General features: G+C 32.6%; 1 protein-coding gene across 4 annotated transcripts in view; it reads left to right on the top strand.

Moving 5' to 3' along the window:
• Positions 1-18,407, top strand: part of LOC115446687 (small conductance calcium-activated potassium channel protein) — a 235,278-nt gene extending 216,871 nt beyond the window's left edge. For 2 of the 4 annotated variants that reach the window (XM_030173471.2, XM_037436476.1), the window contains 13 exons: positions 2,101-2,306; positions 6,743-6,872; positions 6,949-7,044; positions 7,539-7,712; positions 8,731-8,873; positions 8,954-9,058; positions 10,994-11,129; positions 12,506-12,616; positions 13,114-13,241; positions 13,495-13,564; positions 14,057-14,176; positions 14,414-14,556; positions 14,758-18,407. In XM_030173471.2, coding sequence (XP_030029331.1) covers positions 2,101-2,306; positions 6,743-6,872; positions 6,949-7,044; positions 7,539-7,712; positions 8,731-8,873; positions 8,954-9,058; positions 10,994-11,129; positions 12,506-12,616; positions 13,114-13,241; positions 13,495-13,564; positions 14,057-14,176; positions 14,414-14,556; positions 14,758-14,923 — 1,728 coding nt within the window. In that variant the 3' untranslated portion in view covers positions 14,924-18,407. Of the gene's footprint in view, positions 1-2,100; positions 2,307-6,742; positions 6,873-6,948; positions 7,045-7,538; positions 7,713-8,730; positions 8,874-8,953; positions 9,059-10,993; positions 11,130-12,505; positions 12,617-12,668; positions 12,780-13,113; positions 13,242-13,494; positions 13,565-14,056; positions 14,177-14,413; positions 14,557-14,757 lie in introns of all 4 variants that reach the window. The other 2 variants (XM_037436474.1, XM_037436475.1) reach the window with 2 other exon arrangements.
• Positions 18,408-19,929: the final 1,522 nt, after the last annotated feature.

Genomic DNA, 19,929 nt, shown 5'->3' with positions numbered 1-19,929 from the left:
CCAAGCAGCTTTGTGCTAGCACTTTCGTGTTGCGGTTGCAAAGACATTGTTGCCTGGGTAATTACTAACGTTGTGTGACTTCTGATAACTCAGGTTGTCGAGCCCAGTGTTTTCTATTTCAAAGTCTGTTTTATGCTGCTGTAAATGAACTAAGCGGCGATAGCCTAGTTGGGTGTGGAACGGACTGCCGAGACGAATGTCCGCAGGTTCAAATCCCAAGGGCACACACCTCTGACTTTTTTAAAATCATGTGTGTATTCTTTGTGAATTTATCGTTCGCTTTAACGGTGAAGGAAAACATCGTGAGGAAACCTGCACATCTGAGAAGTTCTCTATAGGAATTTCGAAGGTGTGTAAAGTCTACCAATCCGCACTAGGCCAGCGTGGTGGACTAAGGCCTAATCCCTCTCAGTAGTAGAGGAGGCCCGTGCTCAGCAGTGGGCAAGTATGTAATACAGGGCTGATATTATATTATATATATATTATATAAATGAACTAGTAATGCTTACCATCAGCCGAACTAATAAAGTTGGTGAAGGTGTAAGTATTAGTTGATGTATAAACTTCGAGAGAAATTCGATAAAACTTGTTATCCAGATAGTAAGTTTTGTATTAACATATATTTAGGGTAACCTGTGTATTTATCTCGTAAGTGTGTCGCGTGGGATCAGTCTGTCTTAACAGTTTCAAACGGGCCGGCACATTTCTGTCGACTGGGAATGTGTACCTCTCATCTGGATCCTTCTCCACTTATTAACTCTCCAGGTGCAATCCCCACTATCCTCACTTTGTCGTGCCTTTATTAATAAAAATAAAAAGAAAAGACACTATGAGACATATGCTTCAGGAAAGGAAGTACATGCAAGGAGCCGCGAGCAAATGCTAGTCAAGAAATACAACAAGCAAGCTGAAGTCACTTCTCTACCAGAGCTTGTGAGAGTTCAATACATGTTCTCAATTTGTTTCGAAATTACTTGTGTCAAAGGAACTATGAAATGAATTATATTTGTTTATAGTTTTGGGCGACTCGTTGTGTTGTCTTTGTAATAGCAGTTGTTTGTTGGTATTGTTGTAGAAACACAATTCAACTCTGCTTTATAACACGATATTGTGATTGTTGCTTATAATTCTGTATATAAGTTTAGCTTCTTTATAAATACGTAGTTGACTGTAATATTTATATGTTATATTTTATCTAGCTTATAAGCCGAGCAAATATACTATAAAATAAAATACTTATTTACAGTTTTATTAATCATTAAGACGTTATGTAAAATAATTATTATATTATAGCTAGAAATTAATTCATTAAAAATATTCAAAGCTATACAACCATATCCAAATTCAAAATTAGATTTCACAACATAGCCCAAAAATAACGTCTATAAATATACTTTAGTTTATTATAACGTTTATTCTAAAAATAAGTGTTCCTCAAACATTAACACTCGAGTATGATGCAGCGTTATCGTCCAATAATCTTCAGCGAGGGATCCATCTGATCCTGTACGATTCTACGTGATGAGATAGTTAGAGTGGGGCCAATTCAATGGTTGATCAAGCATTCGGTCCGCGTAGGAAGGCGTCATTTTAACGACCACGTCCAAGGGTTTACTTCAATTACCTATGTGCTTTAATACAAAAGGTCAAGGTTTATTTTGTAATTGTAAGGGAAATATAATGTACAAATGTTATTTTGTGAGTGGGATATGGTGTTGGATTGCCTGTACAGTGTTGAATGTTTGAGAAACATGTATTTTAAATTTGTATAATTTGATTGGTATTACTTGACAGTATAGAAGCTTTCATGTTCTAATACATGAACTTACACATTAGACATGGTAAGCCTTTAATGGTGTGTAAATGTTCAAAATTCCTGCTGAAATAGGCCGCCTGTCATTTGCAATACACACCCAAATAATTTCCAAAGCAGTTGTACAAATTACGACAAATTACAGAATTCCTAGTAATTAAGTTTCCAAATATTAATTACAGTTTAATTAAATCACCGACAGAACGGTGACGCGTAAATCTCAATTTTCTACACAATACCGTATGTGTGGTAGTTATTTTCTGACAGAACATTTCGGTGTATTTCAGCTGCGAAAGCCGGTGTCGACGCTTTCGATCCCGGGTGCGATGAAGGCTTACTCCGGCGGCGGGAGGGACGCGGGTGGCGAGGAGGCGGGCGTAGCTCTCGTCGGGGTCCACAGCGAGTACCCGCGCTTCGGAGAAGAGAGAGCGCTCGGCGGCGGCACATACAAAGGCGGGGGCACAGCTAAGCACAAACCCAATATAGGATATAGGTTAGTCCACTGATGTAATTGGAATGGTCGTGACGTAAAACGGTAAACAAGTGATTGCTGCGGAAGTTGCTCTAGCATCAAACGGGCCAGTGTTGTCGTCCAATCGTAAATAGCTTGACCCTTTACGTGCATAAACTATATATGTGTGGCAATAGATTTAATCTACTCATTTGAAAATAAACGCTTGTCAATGTTTTAACTAATCACAGCCATTGTTTGATGACATCAAATCATTTAGTGTAATAAACAAAACACCGATTGGATTAGTCAGTCATTAAAATTATTTATTTCTAAACTTTAAATTTATCACAATTATTCCTAAGGTTTAATTGGTACGTGTAGGTACAATTATATATATATAATATTTTCCATATAAAATCTTAACACACATCATAGACATCACAGACACAATCTATAGACATTCGTATACATGTTTGCCATGAAAAGATTATACGCTTTAACGTCGTTTGAAAATTCAAATTAGAAAGACTCCTTTACAAATAAAATGCGATGCGAGTGTGCGTCCTACAAAGGCTCTTGATAATAATTTTTCGCTCTAAAACTTTCCAACGCTCGCACAATGTAGCAATGAATGTAACGCACTATCTGATCGACCACGTTTCAAACCACAAACCGGGTGGATTTATAAACCCGACCATTTCGGTTTGATTTCAATATGAAATTTCCATTTTACACTGGTCCTACCGGTAACCGGTAAACGTTTGTGAGGCAATAATAAACTGAAACATTTTAAACAAACTATTACCATACAAGGAGTTTTTTATTCACGATTCCGCGTGCCCAATTTCACACTTTTTAGTACCTTTCTATAGACAATAACATTTTAATAGTTTTAGAAAGTGTTTGGCATAAAGAGCTAAAAGTGTGTTCACCTTGCTCCAGGATATTTTACTCTCCAAAATGATGCAATAATATCCAACTTTAACTTCAAGAGAAACCTTATATAATTTGACTAATATAATGATATTATGAAAACATATTGTAATGAAACATAAATTTTAGGTATAACAGATGGAGTAGGGTATAAGAATTCCCCTAATCAATACGCCAAATAAATTACAACTCTATACGAATAAGCTTGTGTCACGCATTCCATTCCAGCCCAGTTAAATCTTTTCAATTTGATCAAATATTTGGTCAAATGCAAAAACCGAACGACCCATTCATACAATTAGGTTAAAAATGTTGCTAAGAGCGTCGGAACAGCAATCCAAACCATTTCCATAATTAATTTATCGTCACGGCGTGTGATAATTACGTCATTATTTTCAACAATAAAATGATCACGAAATTTATATTTTCCAATTTTAAAACCCACAATTATTTAAATTATGAAACCATTTGTAGAAAACACGGATTTCTACCGACAATATTAAACGCATCCGATTAATTATTTACAAATCCTTTTTATTTAATATTTCGATTCAAAATTCTTAGAGATGTTTTAGCAGATGATGTTGTTACCAGCATCAACGTCTATCAAAATGTAGATAATTCATTCTTTCCTACATCCTACATGCTCTATTAGGTCTCTCGGGCTATATAAAACCAATAAGCTGTGCAATAAAGCTAAGGTCAATCCCAGGACGAAAGCCTTCGAGTGGCCAACGAGTTATTCTCACGAGATCCGAATACACAAACAATGTATTATCCTTGAATATTGGTACAGCGGCTTTGCCTTATGACGTCATTTGAGCTTTGCACGATTAATAAGCAAAGAGAAAATAATACGCAATTATTACGTAGGAAATTGAACATTAAACCTTATTAACTAAGTATTATTTCTTCAAACAAAACTAAAGGTTTCCTACTAGTAATAATATAAAGATAATAGATATTAAATATGCCAGTTTCTGCTCGCATCGACTCTCACGTAAAATGCTGTTTCCGGAATAAAGAAACAAGTGGGATTAGATGTAATGCATATATCTATAGGATTTTCTCATTCAGAGCCGTAGTTCTATTTAATAATTCAATGTTCTATTTAATAATTATGATTCGGTCTGATTAGTGCTGGTATTAAAATGCACAGAAGTAATGCAATAAAAACAAGATAAAAAATGGTTGGTTGTAAAATATAATAATTTTTTGAGACGGTAATTGTTTTGCTAAATATATGAAATATTTGTCATTAACTAAATACAATCATTTTTTTTACCATTTGATAATACATTAAATGATAAATTAATGAACAATTTTAAATTATTTTTTTACAAAACTATTCCAAAATATAATGCTGACATCTTAATAAGCTGTTTATGGATAAGATTGGATTTTCTTAACATAATTTACAATATCGATGGTTATTAATTTTCTGTAACTTAGTTTGGCCAATTTTGTGTCTACTGTGTACTGGTAAAGTTAATCCCTAAGGAAATGTCTGAGTTCCCGCTGTGAGTGGTTGTTTAATGTTAATCCGGATATGAAGCAAGCTCCGACAACATTAATTATCAAGATCTATTAACACTTAGCGGCCCCAAAATATCTTAAAGTAGTGCTTGAAATGCATTCGATTATTTTTCTATATCTGTTGTTTAGTGACCTACTAAAACCTTTTAAAACATATTTTTCGGATTCTGTACAAAAAAAATGATTCGTTTCTTTAACTTGTTTAAATCTAAACGATGTCAAATGCAACAACAGTTTCATATGTTGAAATTAGAACTTAACAAATCAACTTTCAAGGAAAAGGCGATTTTGTTACGTCACAAAATATTCCTTGCCACATTATTTGGGTAGTTTATGGGTTTCGAGCGTACTCTTATCAGTATTCTATCAACCTCGCGAACCCATTTAGGGGACCTTTCCAAAAGCACAAAAGAATATTATATACAAAGCTATTTTTTCATGGGACGCTTTTACCTTAGATATTGAATTCTCATTATATGAGACGAGGAGCGTCAATCTTCTAATGAGGATGTAGCATCATTTTACTTTGTTTGTCGTTTCTACGTTAAAAATGAGTAAGTAATGAAGCAATAGATCTTATTCTCTACTTATATTTGATGACGGTGTAGTTTTTAAAAAATATAATATAAAATACTTTTTGTTAGTAACTATATATACGTGTCTTGAGTTTGATAGCAATCTTAACTTTTTAGGGGTCAAATAAACTATATTACAGGGGTCAAATATATTAAATCAAAATAAAACGGAATCGATTTTCATAGCCAGAATTAAATGTTAATATGTAGATTTATTTAAACAGCAGAAATGAAATAAAAATTATCTGGGTAGGTACTTTCTAAATGAATATACAATAAAATATTTCAGAGCTTTACAATTACTCAGTGGCCTTGAAGTGGTTTTGCGATATACCATTCTACTAACTATTAACAACCCATTACCACTAATTAATTATATCATTAAAATTAACGTTACAACATGCACGAATTCCAAAATTCCCACACTTTTTTACATGACAAAGTCAACACAGAAACGTTTTAATAATGCCTATACGGCCTTGAACGAATGGAAATAACATGCATCAGGATCGCATCGATTTTGTACGTCTCCGGAATAATTAAGTGCAGTTTTCAGACAATCCGTTTTTATATTATCTTCAGTCCATTATTTTAATTGAAAACAAACATATTTTTATTAACCTACATCTTTTTAATACAATTACTAATTAGAATATAAATTAGACTTGTCATTGTGGTAAACGAAACCCGATGACAATCTTTAAAACAGCAATTAGCACATAAATCACTCTGTAAGATTGCGCAAGGCAGCAATCAACGGCTTCGGGCATCCCATCAATAAAGTTAATCTCAAAATACGGGATGTCGGCACGAAACTTCGATCCGTGCCCGAATCGAAACCAATTTTCGTTCAGCACAAATATTAATGCTGGGAGCTTAACAAATGTTCAATGGTATATAAAGATATGTCGAAATTCAAATCAATCTGCGTAAATCAGTTTCAACAAATTATTTTTCTGTGTCCCTAATTATTGAGTGTGAGTGGAACCCTAATATAATTTCTACGCGGGTAATATGTAGGTATAAGTAAAAAAAAATATAACTATTAACTAATGGGCTTATTTCACCTATCATGAATCATCATGAATATGTCTCATGCAGAAAGTGTGGCGTTTATTAATCTTACTTAAGAAATGGGAAAATCAACATGGACATTCCAAAATGCCAGTATAACATTGTAACCCTATCGAAAACTCACATGAGGTTTTACTAAATTATTCTAATGCACGTAGTTTGCCTCCGAAGGAACGATCGATTCACTGCATGTTAAATCTGCGAACGAAATGGAGCAAAATGATAACTAAATATGTTCACTGTTACATTAAAAAACTGGAGAACTCGTAAAATATTATTATATAATCAAATAAAAGCAAATAACATTACAGATCCGTATACTATGAAATACTAATAATGGTTCTTTTCAAATTCCAGGTTAGGTAGAAGAAAGGCGTTATTTGAAAAGAGGAAACGAATAAGTGACTACGCTTTAGTGATGGGAATGTTTGGTATTATAATTATGGTTGTAGAAAATGAACTTTCCAGTGCTGGTGTATATACTAAGGTGAGATAAACATTATACGGAGAACATGCCTTCGAACAATTAGATAGGTAAATACTCATAGCTAATTTTATTGCAGGCATCAATATATTCTCAGGCGTTAAAGACGCTAATATCAATGTCGACTGTGATTTTACTTGGCCTAATCGTCGCGTATCATGCTTTAGAAGTACAGGTATATGCAATTTGAATTATTTTTCTTACCCTACTTAGTTTAACGTGTTGTCAAGAACTAAACCGTGGTGCACAGATGTATAATGAAATTGTCTGCGAAAGTTTAACAACTCCAAGTAATAGAATCCAGACGTATAAAAGAATGTTGTAAAAATATTTATCCCGATGCACAAACTGTACCCAGGTGCTCCGATTCACATGGCGTCGTTAGACGAAAGTTGAATTTGTCTCTTATGTTTTGCTTGGTTTCATACGTTATATTATCTTCAGCAAGAATGTTTTTAGAGAATTTTCTACTGTCGGAGTTAATATATTCAAATGAAAGTTTTCTATGACATTTTATATCTTCCAAAATAAGTATATAACTATGTGAATTTTTGTCGAGAATTACGATTATTTGCGATCATGTTACTTCTTAAATTAAATAATAGAAATTTCGAGAACGTTCTTATACAATTATACAATAATTAATTTTTCTTTTTGTTTGAATTTCAGTTATTTATGATAGACAACTGCGCTGACGACTGGCGGATAGCGATGACGTGGCAGAGGATAGCCCAGATCGGGCTGGAGCTCGCCATTTGCGCCGTCCACCCGATCCCAGGACAATACACCTTCACTTGGACCACTAAGCTGGCAAACAAGGGTGGTGTTATAGGCGTCGAAGTTGTGAGTATATTTTCATTACAGTTTAGCTAGATTTAGTACGAAATCACCATTATAAAGCGATCTAATTCCTTTATTTTTAAAATGTTTTGTTGCAATTTTTTTATTGTTATAAATCGCTTTTAAAAATACAAATTTTTATATTACCCTGATATCAGTTACAAGAATATCTGCGTTATTAACATTTATGTATAATGTATGGGCGCTGCATTTTTTAGTTTCTTCAGGGATTTATTTTTGTAATAAATTTATCTGGTCTACGGCCTGAGAATGATTAAACGTTTTAAATGCGCGTGGATTTAGTAGACTTGTTAAGAATTTTAAAACAAATTGTTTCATACTGATGTTTCTGTATAAATTTTCTCCTTAGGGCACGATGTATAAGCAAATTCAGGTCTGTATTCAATAAATTCAAATGTTTTTGAAGTTTTGAATATTGTTAGCGTTTTTGTCAGCATGCTACTGATTTGTGTATGGGCAGTGTGTTTTTACTCCACTGTTTTGTGTCCGTTAATAAATTTATGTGATTTAAACATTACTTTAGCATTTCTCAATGAAGAGAATTGAGTATTTGTAATGATTAATGTACAACATATATCACTATGACATCGTAATGATGGATCGCTTATTTAAAAAAATAATTAGCTATATATTCCTACATAATAATTGAGCATACATAATAGAAAAAAATAAATGCATGTTTAATTAAACGAAGTGTAGGTTTGCGAAATTTCTTACAAAACGTTTCGTAGAGATCACAATTTAGTTTTTGTCGTTGAGTTAAAATACAGCACACAGCACAATATTACTATAGATAAGGTTTAATAAAATATTTATATTTGATTTTTAGATTGTGTTTTAATAATATTGAAAACATCACACTTGTTAACAAACGAATATAATATATTAGATAACAAATATTTTAAAGAACATATTTCGATCCGTTCAGTACTATTAAGAAAATCTTATGAACAATGAAATATATTTCATAAGTCTTATATATTGTTATTTCTGATTTCAGGTGCCGTACGACGTTACTTTGTCGCTGCCTATGTTCTTCAGGCTCTATCTTATATGCAGGGTCATGTTACTTCACAGCAAGTTGTTCACCGACGCGTCTTCAAGGAGTATAGGTGCTCTGAACAGGATAAATTTTAACACAAGGTAAATACTCAGTACTAGCATCTTACTTTAAATATGAAATTAATTTCTAATCTCTCTCGGAAAAATAATTTTGTTCGCAGATTTGTCTTGAAGACTCTAATGACAATTTGCCCCGGTACTGTTTTATTAGTATTTATGGTATCTCTTTGGATCATCGCGAGCTGGACGCTGCGGCAGTGCGAGAGGTCAGTATCGATGTTAAATGTTGTGGGTGGTAAAATATTTAATTTGCATAATTTAGTCAAGTTCTTTATCAGGATAATGAGAACGTCGGTGATATATCTTTCTCATTTATATGAACCAGTTCATTATTTTGTCATTCGAATTGTACCTGTTTTATTCTGTCGACATTTTTGCTTTCATCGTTTTAGTTTGATGTTCACTATATGTTTGACACTTAAATTCCAATTTTGAAAAATACACCCGTGTACTGCCTATGTGGGCATGCTAATGCTTTTGTATTGTGGCGTTGTAAATAATGTTTGTTTTGGCTTCTTCAACCCACTGTGTTTTTTTTACGATCTACGTTTAAATATTTACGGAGAGTTTATGTAGAGTTGCTAGGTTCATAATCATCACAAAAAATACAAGAGTTTGACTTTGACTATTTTCGCAAAATTTAGCTTCTTAAGGTGTTCTAACATACATGCTACGATTTCTATTTTCTTAGTATATGTGTTTAGATGTAGCAAATGAGACAAACATATTATCAAAAGAGGATGCTTGTTGTGATATTATATATAAATGGAACTACTGCACTAAAACTAAATGGCTTGCACTAAGTGCCACGACACTACTTCTTTGTCGTTATACTTAGATATAATATGTTGGCACTTTCAAAATATGAAATCAACACAGCACAATAATAAATGGCAACTATTCGTTACTTGACCTGTTTAATAAAAAAATATGTTAAATACAGTGTCTTAAAGAAAATATAAATACGCACAAAATGGCTCTAGGGCACGAAATATTTAGGCAAGCTTCTAATCTATGACGACATGCACAAATTCATTGCACATCACCATAATCATGCATCAAAACAAGTTACCTCTTCCTACTGTTCTCAACAAGTTGCTTGTGAATCTTTCTCACTTCTACGTGTTTCCCTTTCTACTCTTGCCCATCTACTAAGTATTATCTGTGTTATCATGATGTTCTACACCTATGGTAAATTGAGAATTCAATTCACGCATGGCTATAAGTATAATTATTTGGTAATCAATCCAGTTTAATGTTTAGACTGCACGTTGTATTTGAGATTCTTTATTATACAATATTAGTACGTAAATATCTGTGTAGTGAGATTTAATTTCCAACATTTTATAGGCATGGCAGATTTTATACAATTGTATTTCTGTGTGCTTAGGTTTTTATGTACGTTCGAGTTATACGTATACTTTTAATAGCTATTGCCACAATATGAATTTAATTCAAATTTATTTATACCAAAACTATAATCCATACATGCATAATAATAATTTGTGTTGATTATGATAGAACAAGTGGTTATTTTTGGTTCTTGTTGGGCGTTTTGGCTCTCAGGTTCCATGATGAAGATCATGCCAATTTGCTAAACTCAATGTGGCTGACAGCTATAACGTTCCTCTGTGTCGGCTATGGTGATATAGTCCCCAACACTTACTGCGGCCGTGGCATTACCCTCACCTGCGGTATGGTGGTATGTATCAATACGTAGTAGGACTTTTGGGTTTCTTTAACTGAGGTTGACATCATTCACCTGATTTGATATTCGGAAATCAGTTGCACTTGCTAGTCTTCGCAAGAATTGTTATGTTCAAATTCAAACAAACTTGCGAAGTCTAGAGGTTACGTGTAGGTCGGGTAAAGGTGAGCCATTTTATGTGTTGTTAACAATTTCACAGTGTTTGAAGCAATTTCACTTATGAATTTAAATCAAAGTCAAACTCTTCGATATATCGGATTTACTCTCAATTATTTTCCTACTTTTATTTTCATTTCTTTACGACGATTGTTTATCGAGCGTAGGTATGCGTTATCGGGCAGATAGGGCTTATCAGTGAACAGATAGGTTGTTTCGAACTCTAAAGTAGACAACAGGTCAATGAGTAAAGCGCTGAAATTTATTGACAATTCAGGTTTCACGACGAAGAACATGCTAATCTACTGAATGCGATGTGGCTTATTGCCATTACGTTTCTCTCCGTTGGTTTTGGTGACATAGTACCGAACACTTATTGCGGCAGAGGTATCGCCGTTAGCACCGGCATAATGGTAAGTTCCTTACAAACAAAATTTTTGATTGTTTGTGTTGACTGACATTGTTTAAAGTTATTGTGAATAAAAATGATTTTGAACTGTTTCCGTGCATGGGTTTTATGCAAGTGCCTGTGGTCTGCCTTTGAATAAACTGTTGGAGTTTTCGACCTCCGGCATTGTTTAGATCTCATGCGCGTTTGTGATTGGATGAATATTTGCAGTCAGTCGACACTCATGATTCAATGTAACAAACAAATCACACTTCACACTGAGTTGCTTCACACATCTGGATGAGTTCATACGCTAAAGTTACAAGTTTCGATGTATTTGATGTTAAGTGTTTTCGATTATGTCAATGTTCACAGATATTTATCAGGATGGTCTTCTATGTGAAATACGGTTGTAGTACTGTATTTATGTACACACACCCTATTATTTTGTCACGAATTTGTACTCACACTTGATGTTTACTGTATTATATTATAGGTTGAACTGCCGTGATAATATATTTATTAGTACTTCCTGCAGGCTAAAATATTTAAAATCCTTATTTAAAATATTATAAGTACGATGTTCAATATATTTTAAAATAAAACATACGTCCATTTCCCTGTTAAAACCAGCTATTAGAATTTATATATTTTGTAGTATGGAATGCTTCATTTCTCCTTACTGTTTCTAGTTATCTCTTCACTTCAATATTTCACTGGATTGCACAATACGTTTGTTTTTAAAATGGCTCACTTTTCCTAAAATTATTTTAATACAGAAGTGTACAATAAATTTTAATGCACCTAAAATAGTGTTTGTGTAAAAGATTGAAAAAATTGAGTTGTTTATATGTTTTAACTAAACAATAACAAAAGATTGCATTGAAAATAAAACAAGTTTTGTGCACTGATTAGATGGAAATGCACTAAATGGAAAAATATATCTCACTGTTATTGGATGATATGCATAACCTTTTGTCGTAACAGATGAAGGATTATGAAAGTAGGAATTTTATTGGCAGCTCATTAAAAACCTTGAAAAATTAATATTTTCCTGCTTTCATTGTCTCGGTTTTAATTATCTGCATTTTAGCACTAATATAATTAAGAATTATAAATGTAATATTTAAGTCATAACATAAATCATAAATAAGAATAATTTGGTTTTCTAAAACAACGAGGGTAACAGAGTAATTAGAACGCTTCAAATTCCAAAATTCTGCTATCTGTTGCCCTTGCTAACTAACTTTTAATTAATATTTTTTAATGATTAGCACATAGCGAAAAAATTATGAGTTCGTTTTTGATTTTTAGCCTTCAAAATTGCCTTTACTGGAATGAAAGTTCTTGAATGCTTCTACACGTTCGCTTGCATTTTACATTAAGATATTCACTTAACAGGGAGCTGGATGCACAGCGTTATTAGTCGCGGTTGTTTCAAGAAAATTAGAATTAACTAGAGCCGAGAAGCACGTTCATAACTTCATGATGGACACACAACTTACTAAAAGAGTAAGTATTGATTGTGATGTAACTTCATCATTATTGTTAATCTAATTAACAGGGGGCGGGATGTACTGCATTATTAGTGACGGTTGCTTCGAGAAAGTTAGAGTTAACTAGAGCGGAGAAACATGTGCATAACTTCATGATGGAAACGCAACTAACTAAAAAGGTAAGGTGACTGTTACTTGAGTAACAGGAACGGACTCGTTAAAGGTAAGAAGTATAAAGCTAGGGCACACAATGCTAAATATATGTTTAAAGCATTAAAGTCTTTTCTGTCCTTCCTGTGATGTCCATGCTAAATTACTCACATAGATGAAACAAGAGTTTGTTTAAAGCACAATAGTGGCAGCAAAAATTTACTTTCCATATTAATTCTGTCTAATAAACCTATGAATTCGCATAATCTGCTTGCGTTATACGAAGCTCGAAGCGTTTGATTTTAATTATTTATGATGGTTATTTACAGTCATAAATTCTTAATTAAATATTTATGGTTTTAGCTGAAAAATGCTGCGGCCAACGTGCTCCGAGAGACTTGGTTAATATACAAACATACGAGGCTCGTAAAAAGAGTGCATCCAGGTCGGGTCAGGACACATCAAAGAAAATTTTTGTTAGCTATTTATGCGTAAGTATTTTTAGTAATATAATAAAAGTTTCGATATATTATATTGTTTCATTCCATGTGTACGATAATATTTGTTCAGATAATAGATTGCTTTGAGGAAAAATTATAAGTAAATAAGTCATTTCAAGGTTCGCTTTTTTAATGAATTAATACCCTTTATATATGAAATTTATAGCCTCATTAACAATAACGTTGTTAAAACGTACTATATTATTATTGAAACTTATTACATTTGCTACAATAATATTTACAGATTACGAAAAGTTAAAATGGATCAAAGAAAACTAATGGACAATGCCAACACAATAACAGACATGGCAAAGGTATGTTAATTTCTACGAAACTTCCTTAATGCTAATGCTACACTCATAAGTATACACTCATTAGAAGCTAGATTAGATAGCACTCTAGGTTTGCTAGATTTATTTATTATACAAACTCCCTCAGCCCTTTTTAAAAAATATTTTTTATCATAGAATGTAAAATTATAAATTCCAAATTTTTACACGCTAAAATGCTATTACCAATTGTTCCAAAATAAATATTTGCTAGCATGAAAATAATGTCATCCCCATTTGCTTGGCGCATGATACTAAGTATCAAATGCAATTAGATATGCATGAATTAGATAAATATCTAGAAAAAAATCGAAACAAACCCTCAAACTCTGGAACAAGCATTAGACACTGAATCAAAAGCAACACACGAAATCTGCAAACACTTTACAAAGACAATACACACACACACACAACTAACAAATTGCGTAGTGATTAGAAACATCAGTGAAGCTAGAACTGCAAATCCATTGAAATCAGGACCCCTTCCTTTTACAGACGCAGAATACCGTCTACGAAATAGTCTCGGATATGAGCACGAGGCAAGATACCATAGAAGAGAGGCTGACTAGTTTAGAAGAAAAACTAACTTCATTACAAGTAATATCTATTATTATTGAATATTTTTTTTATTATTTAATATCCTACGCAGTAATAAATTGAAAAGTTTTACATTTGCTTTATAAATTTTGTTTCGAAAGTATAATAAATAACCCTAAACATGTTTTAGGACATTTGTAGTTTCTTCTTCCTAAAATGGGGGATGGTAGTATATGTCATATAACTGTTATGTACAATCAATGGTTTTCATGATTTCTGTGTTAATATAATTTACAGGAGCAGGTAAACAATTTACCTGACGTAATGGCTCGGTGTCTCCAACAATGTTGGGAGCGAGCCGAGCAGAGAAGGAATTTCCTTCACCCCGACACAGCCGCCGTGCCTACACCACCTTCATCTACTATTACTCCCTATGCCAGGTACCTGTTGTTTTTAATATTCTTAGTCGCGAAGAATTGATTATTTGAAAGTAATAGAATAATATTTGAGACTATTACGTCTACACTTATTTCTCCCATGTTTAGTCTGTTCCACGAGAATTAAATATTTCATTGCAATAATAAATTGTATTTTTAATATAACTGAATACAGCTATTATATAACATAAACTATATTTTCAGAACCATGGCATCAGCATCCCACCCCTGGCCTCCAAGTCCAGTATTACAACCTGCAGGCAGGACGCATTCGGCCCCGGAGAGCACGACAGCGCGCTCGCCGACGCCAGTGCAGCAGCAACCCACCAGCCCCGCGCCCCACGCGTCTCGACCTCCCCTACCCAGCTGAGTACCGCCTTCCAACTCCGAACTCCTGTGCTGAACTCGACGAAACTCGGCGCCCGTCCTCTGACCCCCCTTTTATCACGACTACGCCCCAGTGAGGTTACCGGGAAAATTATTTTACACTGAGAACCACAAATTTGACAATACTAATATTAATGTCACGATTGCCAAATATTATTGCACTCTATAGATAAAGTAACGTTAGAGTAATGAAATAGCTAATAGTAATTAAAGGCAGGACTAATATTGTCGAAATAGTAAATTCTTGAATCGTTTTCAAATTGTCTTTAGAATTATTGTAGAATTTTGCAACGTGAAATTTTACGAATTTCTATATAGGAAAAATATTTTATTGTGTTAAAAGCACTATTTGTTGACGTTATCTATTTTTTTATTATTTTAACCGTATGAGTACACAATAAAATACAAATTGAATTAATAATAAGTATAATACTTGCACTAGATATTTTGGTTCTTAAGAATTATTTTGTTAAATGTAAAATTTAAATTAAACGAGAAGTAAAATGATTTTTCCGGTGGACCGATGGACCACGCCGCGGTGCGAGAAAAAGGTCAGCCGTAGTTTTCTTCGCTGTTCCCCAGTTTCGGATGTGCCAGACTGTTCTTTAGTGTTATTGTTTAGATAGTGAATGAAACGTGGTGGAAAGGACTTGCTGTTGTGATTATACAAAATGCTTTATCGATAGACGCTTTAGCTAATACGTTAGATGATATTTTGAATACATTATGAACATTAGCCTAGGAGACTAGTGACGTCACGTCTGTTCACGTTTTATCCGATGTTCAAAGAACCAAGTTACACTGTTTCATAGGTTGAATGTGTTTTTAAGCTTTGTGAATACCACTGACAGTTGTAATTTTAGTACGTTGAGAAATCTTATGGAAAATCCGAAATTAGTTTATGTAATTATTAGGTTTCACAGATTTCTCGATGTATCTAGAATAGTCAAATATTGTGAATTAAAATTTTGTAAATCCAAAATATTACATACGCATAAGTTTGAATTTACGATTATAATTAGATGAATTCTGACTGTGTTTGTATAGTATATACAGCATAACAGATATCAATGTATAGATTGGTTTCAGTTCCTTGTATTAGTTTTGCCAGTATACCTATAGTTAGCGACGCCACGATATGGAAAATTATATCACTTGCCAGACTTAGATTTAGAGAATGGACTATACAATATACTCCATCGAAGATAGACCTTTGTGGATGTTAAACATTCAAGTTTTTGAAAATATTTCAAAATGTTTGAAGTTTCGCATGATCACATTTACTTATAATAAATCTGTATACACAATTTATTTAGATAATAGGTAAATTGAATTGTTACTACCTGCCTATTGACATGTAGATTGTAAACGGTTTTTCTAAGAATAGAGTTAACGAAAGCTTTGTATAAGACATTAAGATTGATGGCTGTCTAAATAGTGCCTAAAACACTACGAAATTTCGATAATTCAGTTTTAATATCTTTAATAACTTATGAATATGTAAATAGGTAAATAAAAAAATAATGAGAGTATAATATTTAGTGTATATCGGATTTTTTAGCTGTAAAAATACGTGTAATGGGAACAATTTGTTTGTACATTTTGTTTTACACAGCTCCATGTAAATAAGTACCTTACCTTGTGGTACCGTCTTCACGTGTAAAGTTAAAATTGTAACTGAGGACATTTATTACAATAACTGTAGTAATCACTGAGTTTGTAAACTATATGTTGTTTGTACATTATATTATTAGTGACTTTTGTTACATGAAATTGAGTAAAATATATATAGTAATATTTATGTAAAATTGATTCGATTAGGAATTGTATGTTGGGCCACTGATTTCAATTCACATTTTATTTTAAAGGTTTTGTAGTATCACTTTAATATCTAAAGCGGTACATAATAATAAATCGTAATAAACAGTTTTCGTTCGCTATATTTGAGTATTTAACAAATAATGTGATTAGCTTTTAAACATAATTACTATTTTGTGTATTTCTCTCAACAAATTAAAATATAAATTAAAGAATAACCTCTACTAAAACACTTGAAGTGACCGAATTATAACCATAGATTTCTTTACGATTGAAATAATTAAGGTTGAAATAAGAAGTATAATGTTAAAAATTCATGTTGACATATTTTTAAATATCTCGGAGGTAATTTTAATAAAAGCCGAAATAATTTTAATTATTTTATTTCTCATTTAGAATGTTTCCAGTTGGTTTGACAGTGAATTGATTTCAGTACCAAATTATATAAAATTTATTTTTTCACTAATTGTTAGGCATCAAGTAGATAGGTATTAAATAATCCTATTACCTAATTGTTCGTAATATTATACAAAACACCAATTAGAATATATTAGAATACAAGCGATAGCGTAGTGTTTAATAATTCTTGCATTTACCCTTATCCTACATATTAAAAAAAATTCCTAACATTTTTCATAATCAGTGTTTTAAAATTTCTATATTTCCCTAGTGTTTGTAACTACCTCGAAATTTATACATTCATAAATATCAGGTTATCAATATTAAAATCAACTGCCACTGGATTTCAATCATCAATTAATTAATTTAATTAATACAATTCCTTTTGTTTTTATTTATATTGATATTCGACAACCTATATACATTGTTTCATAATATGAATACGCACAATGAACTTCGTTTCAAATGTGGCAATGTAGTACAGCTAGGCAATTGTTTGGTTCATATTATAGACTCCTAAATGGTCACCATTAAATATTTAGTCACTAAGTTTAATTAATTGCTTTTAGACCGTTTCATAGGTGGCTTACAGAATTAACTAAAGTTGAATCAAACCTTATAGTAGAATGGAAGTATTTTGGCGCCTAGGCAATTTTCTAATAACCTACGAGCCATAGGTAGGGAGGTACGTAGGTATATAGCATAAAAAAAACAAAACTGATTTGAGTTTTATGTAAATAAGGTATTGCCTACAATTTTACAATGTATACACGTAGGCATCTTGTGTAATATTTTGTATTTTAAATTATGACCGAATATTGCCTAAGCACCAATTTAGTTTTAATCTATTAAACATCTTTGCAAGGAACTCTCATTTTTATCTACATTTTAAAGTAAAAACTATTTATTTATAATAAGAATTGACCAAAAACGTTGTTTAAGATTGATAAACGTATAACATGTAAATATTAAGCGATAAAATCATTAAGACATTATGTATAAAGTAATTATGTAAATAAACAGTTGTATTTGCGAATTTTAATGTAAATAATTAATTAAATGAAAGATACAGTTCCAGTAAAGCTATTTTAAATTACGTTCAATTGTAATAATAACAAACTATAATGTTGTATGCCAACGGTATGTTCTAAGCGGTGCGTAAACAGATGGATATGAAACATTTGTGATCATTGTTGACGAAATGAAAGTGTAACTTCGATTATATGAGCTGTAGTATTTTTTAAACTGAATTTTATTTTTATTTATTCACCCCATTCCTGTCCGTTTGAAACAATAAATATTTTAAAATTATCATCAGCTTAATTTAATTCTATACCTTTTTAGGGGATGACAGGAAATGAGACGGCACGTGATCAATGTGGAGTTATGGAGCGATACGACCTATTTGATGACTAAACTCCGTAAAATGGTAAAAAAAAACATAATTTACAAAATACGTAAAATATAAATAACGCTGTAGTTTCAACTTAACTTAAAAGATACTATATAAAAATCTATAACATATTTAATCCCATTTCTGATTATAAGAAAGTCCAGCGTTTACAATTACCACGATGTTTTAATGAGGGCCAGTACATTTAAAATACTTATTTTTAAAAATTATATGGATGACTAAATGCAGAATTCTGCACAATTTCTTTACAAATTTTGCTTCATCGGTAAAACAAATCATAATTAACACACATTACAATACATACAAGAGCCAGGGGGTCGTATTGAATCAGTGACTTCCATTACATCAGTTTATTCGTAAGAATTCATATGAATAAACTGCAGTAACGTCTCTTAGTATACAGGGAAACGTGTTTCATTTGACCGTCAGTTGTATTCAAAATGTCAGTTATTGGATTTATTCTTAATTAATCGAGGGGCTCGTTCCCTTATCACGAGGTCTGACAGATTAATCCTAATGAGTAGGGGAGATGTAGCTTTATCTACCCCTTCGGAGACAAATGCGTGATGAATGTGAGTGGAAGTAGCGAATGCTAATTTTGATTTTATCCCTTTTTTATTAAGACAATAAAGGTTACAGAAGCCATTCCTAATATATGTTATGAGCAATAACATTGTACGTAAAGCGAAATATATAATAATAATAATAATATCAGCCCTGTATTATATACTTGCCCACTGCTGAGCACGGGCCTCCTCTACTACTGAGAGGGATTAGGCCTTAGTCCACCACGCTAGCCTAATGCGGATTGGCAGACTTCACACACCTTCGACATTCCTATAGAGAACTTCTCAGATGTGCAGGTCTCCTCACGATGTTTTCCTTCGCCGTTAAAGCGAACGATAAATTCACAAAGAATACACACATGATTTTTTAGAAAAGTCAGAGATGTGTGCCCTTGGGATTTGAACCTGCGGACATTCGTCTTGGCAGTCCGTTCCACATCCAACTAGGCTATCGCCGTAAAGCGAAATAGTTCAAGAAAATAATATTTCTGAATAAATAAAAAAAAAAACACTTTATTTAAACGCTACAGCAAGATCAAATTGAATACAACTATGCTTTTTTTAAATACCTGAAATAATAGGCGATCTTATTGATAAAAAACGATCTCTTCCAGACAACCCGCACAGTGAGACTAAATACAACGAGCCGAAAAACGGGGTGGTATACGTAAGATTGTTCAAAAATAAAAAAATTATAATTAAAGTAAAAAAGATTCTATAATACAAACTTCATACTAACATACTTACAACTTCATACTTCATAAAAACGAAATTTCGGTTTAGCCCTTTATA

This window comes from Manduca sexta, chromosome 8 (assembly GCF_014839805.1).
Source record: "Manduca sexta isolate Smith_Timp_Sample1 chromosome 8, JHU_Msex_v1.0, whole genome shotgun sequence".
In the NCBI taxonomy this organism is placed as follows: Eukaryota; Metazoa; Arthropoda; class Insecta; order Lepidoptera; family Sphingidae; genus Manduca; species Manduca sexta.
This window is presented reverse-complemented; position numbering and strand designations above follow the sequence as displayed.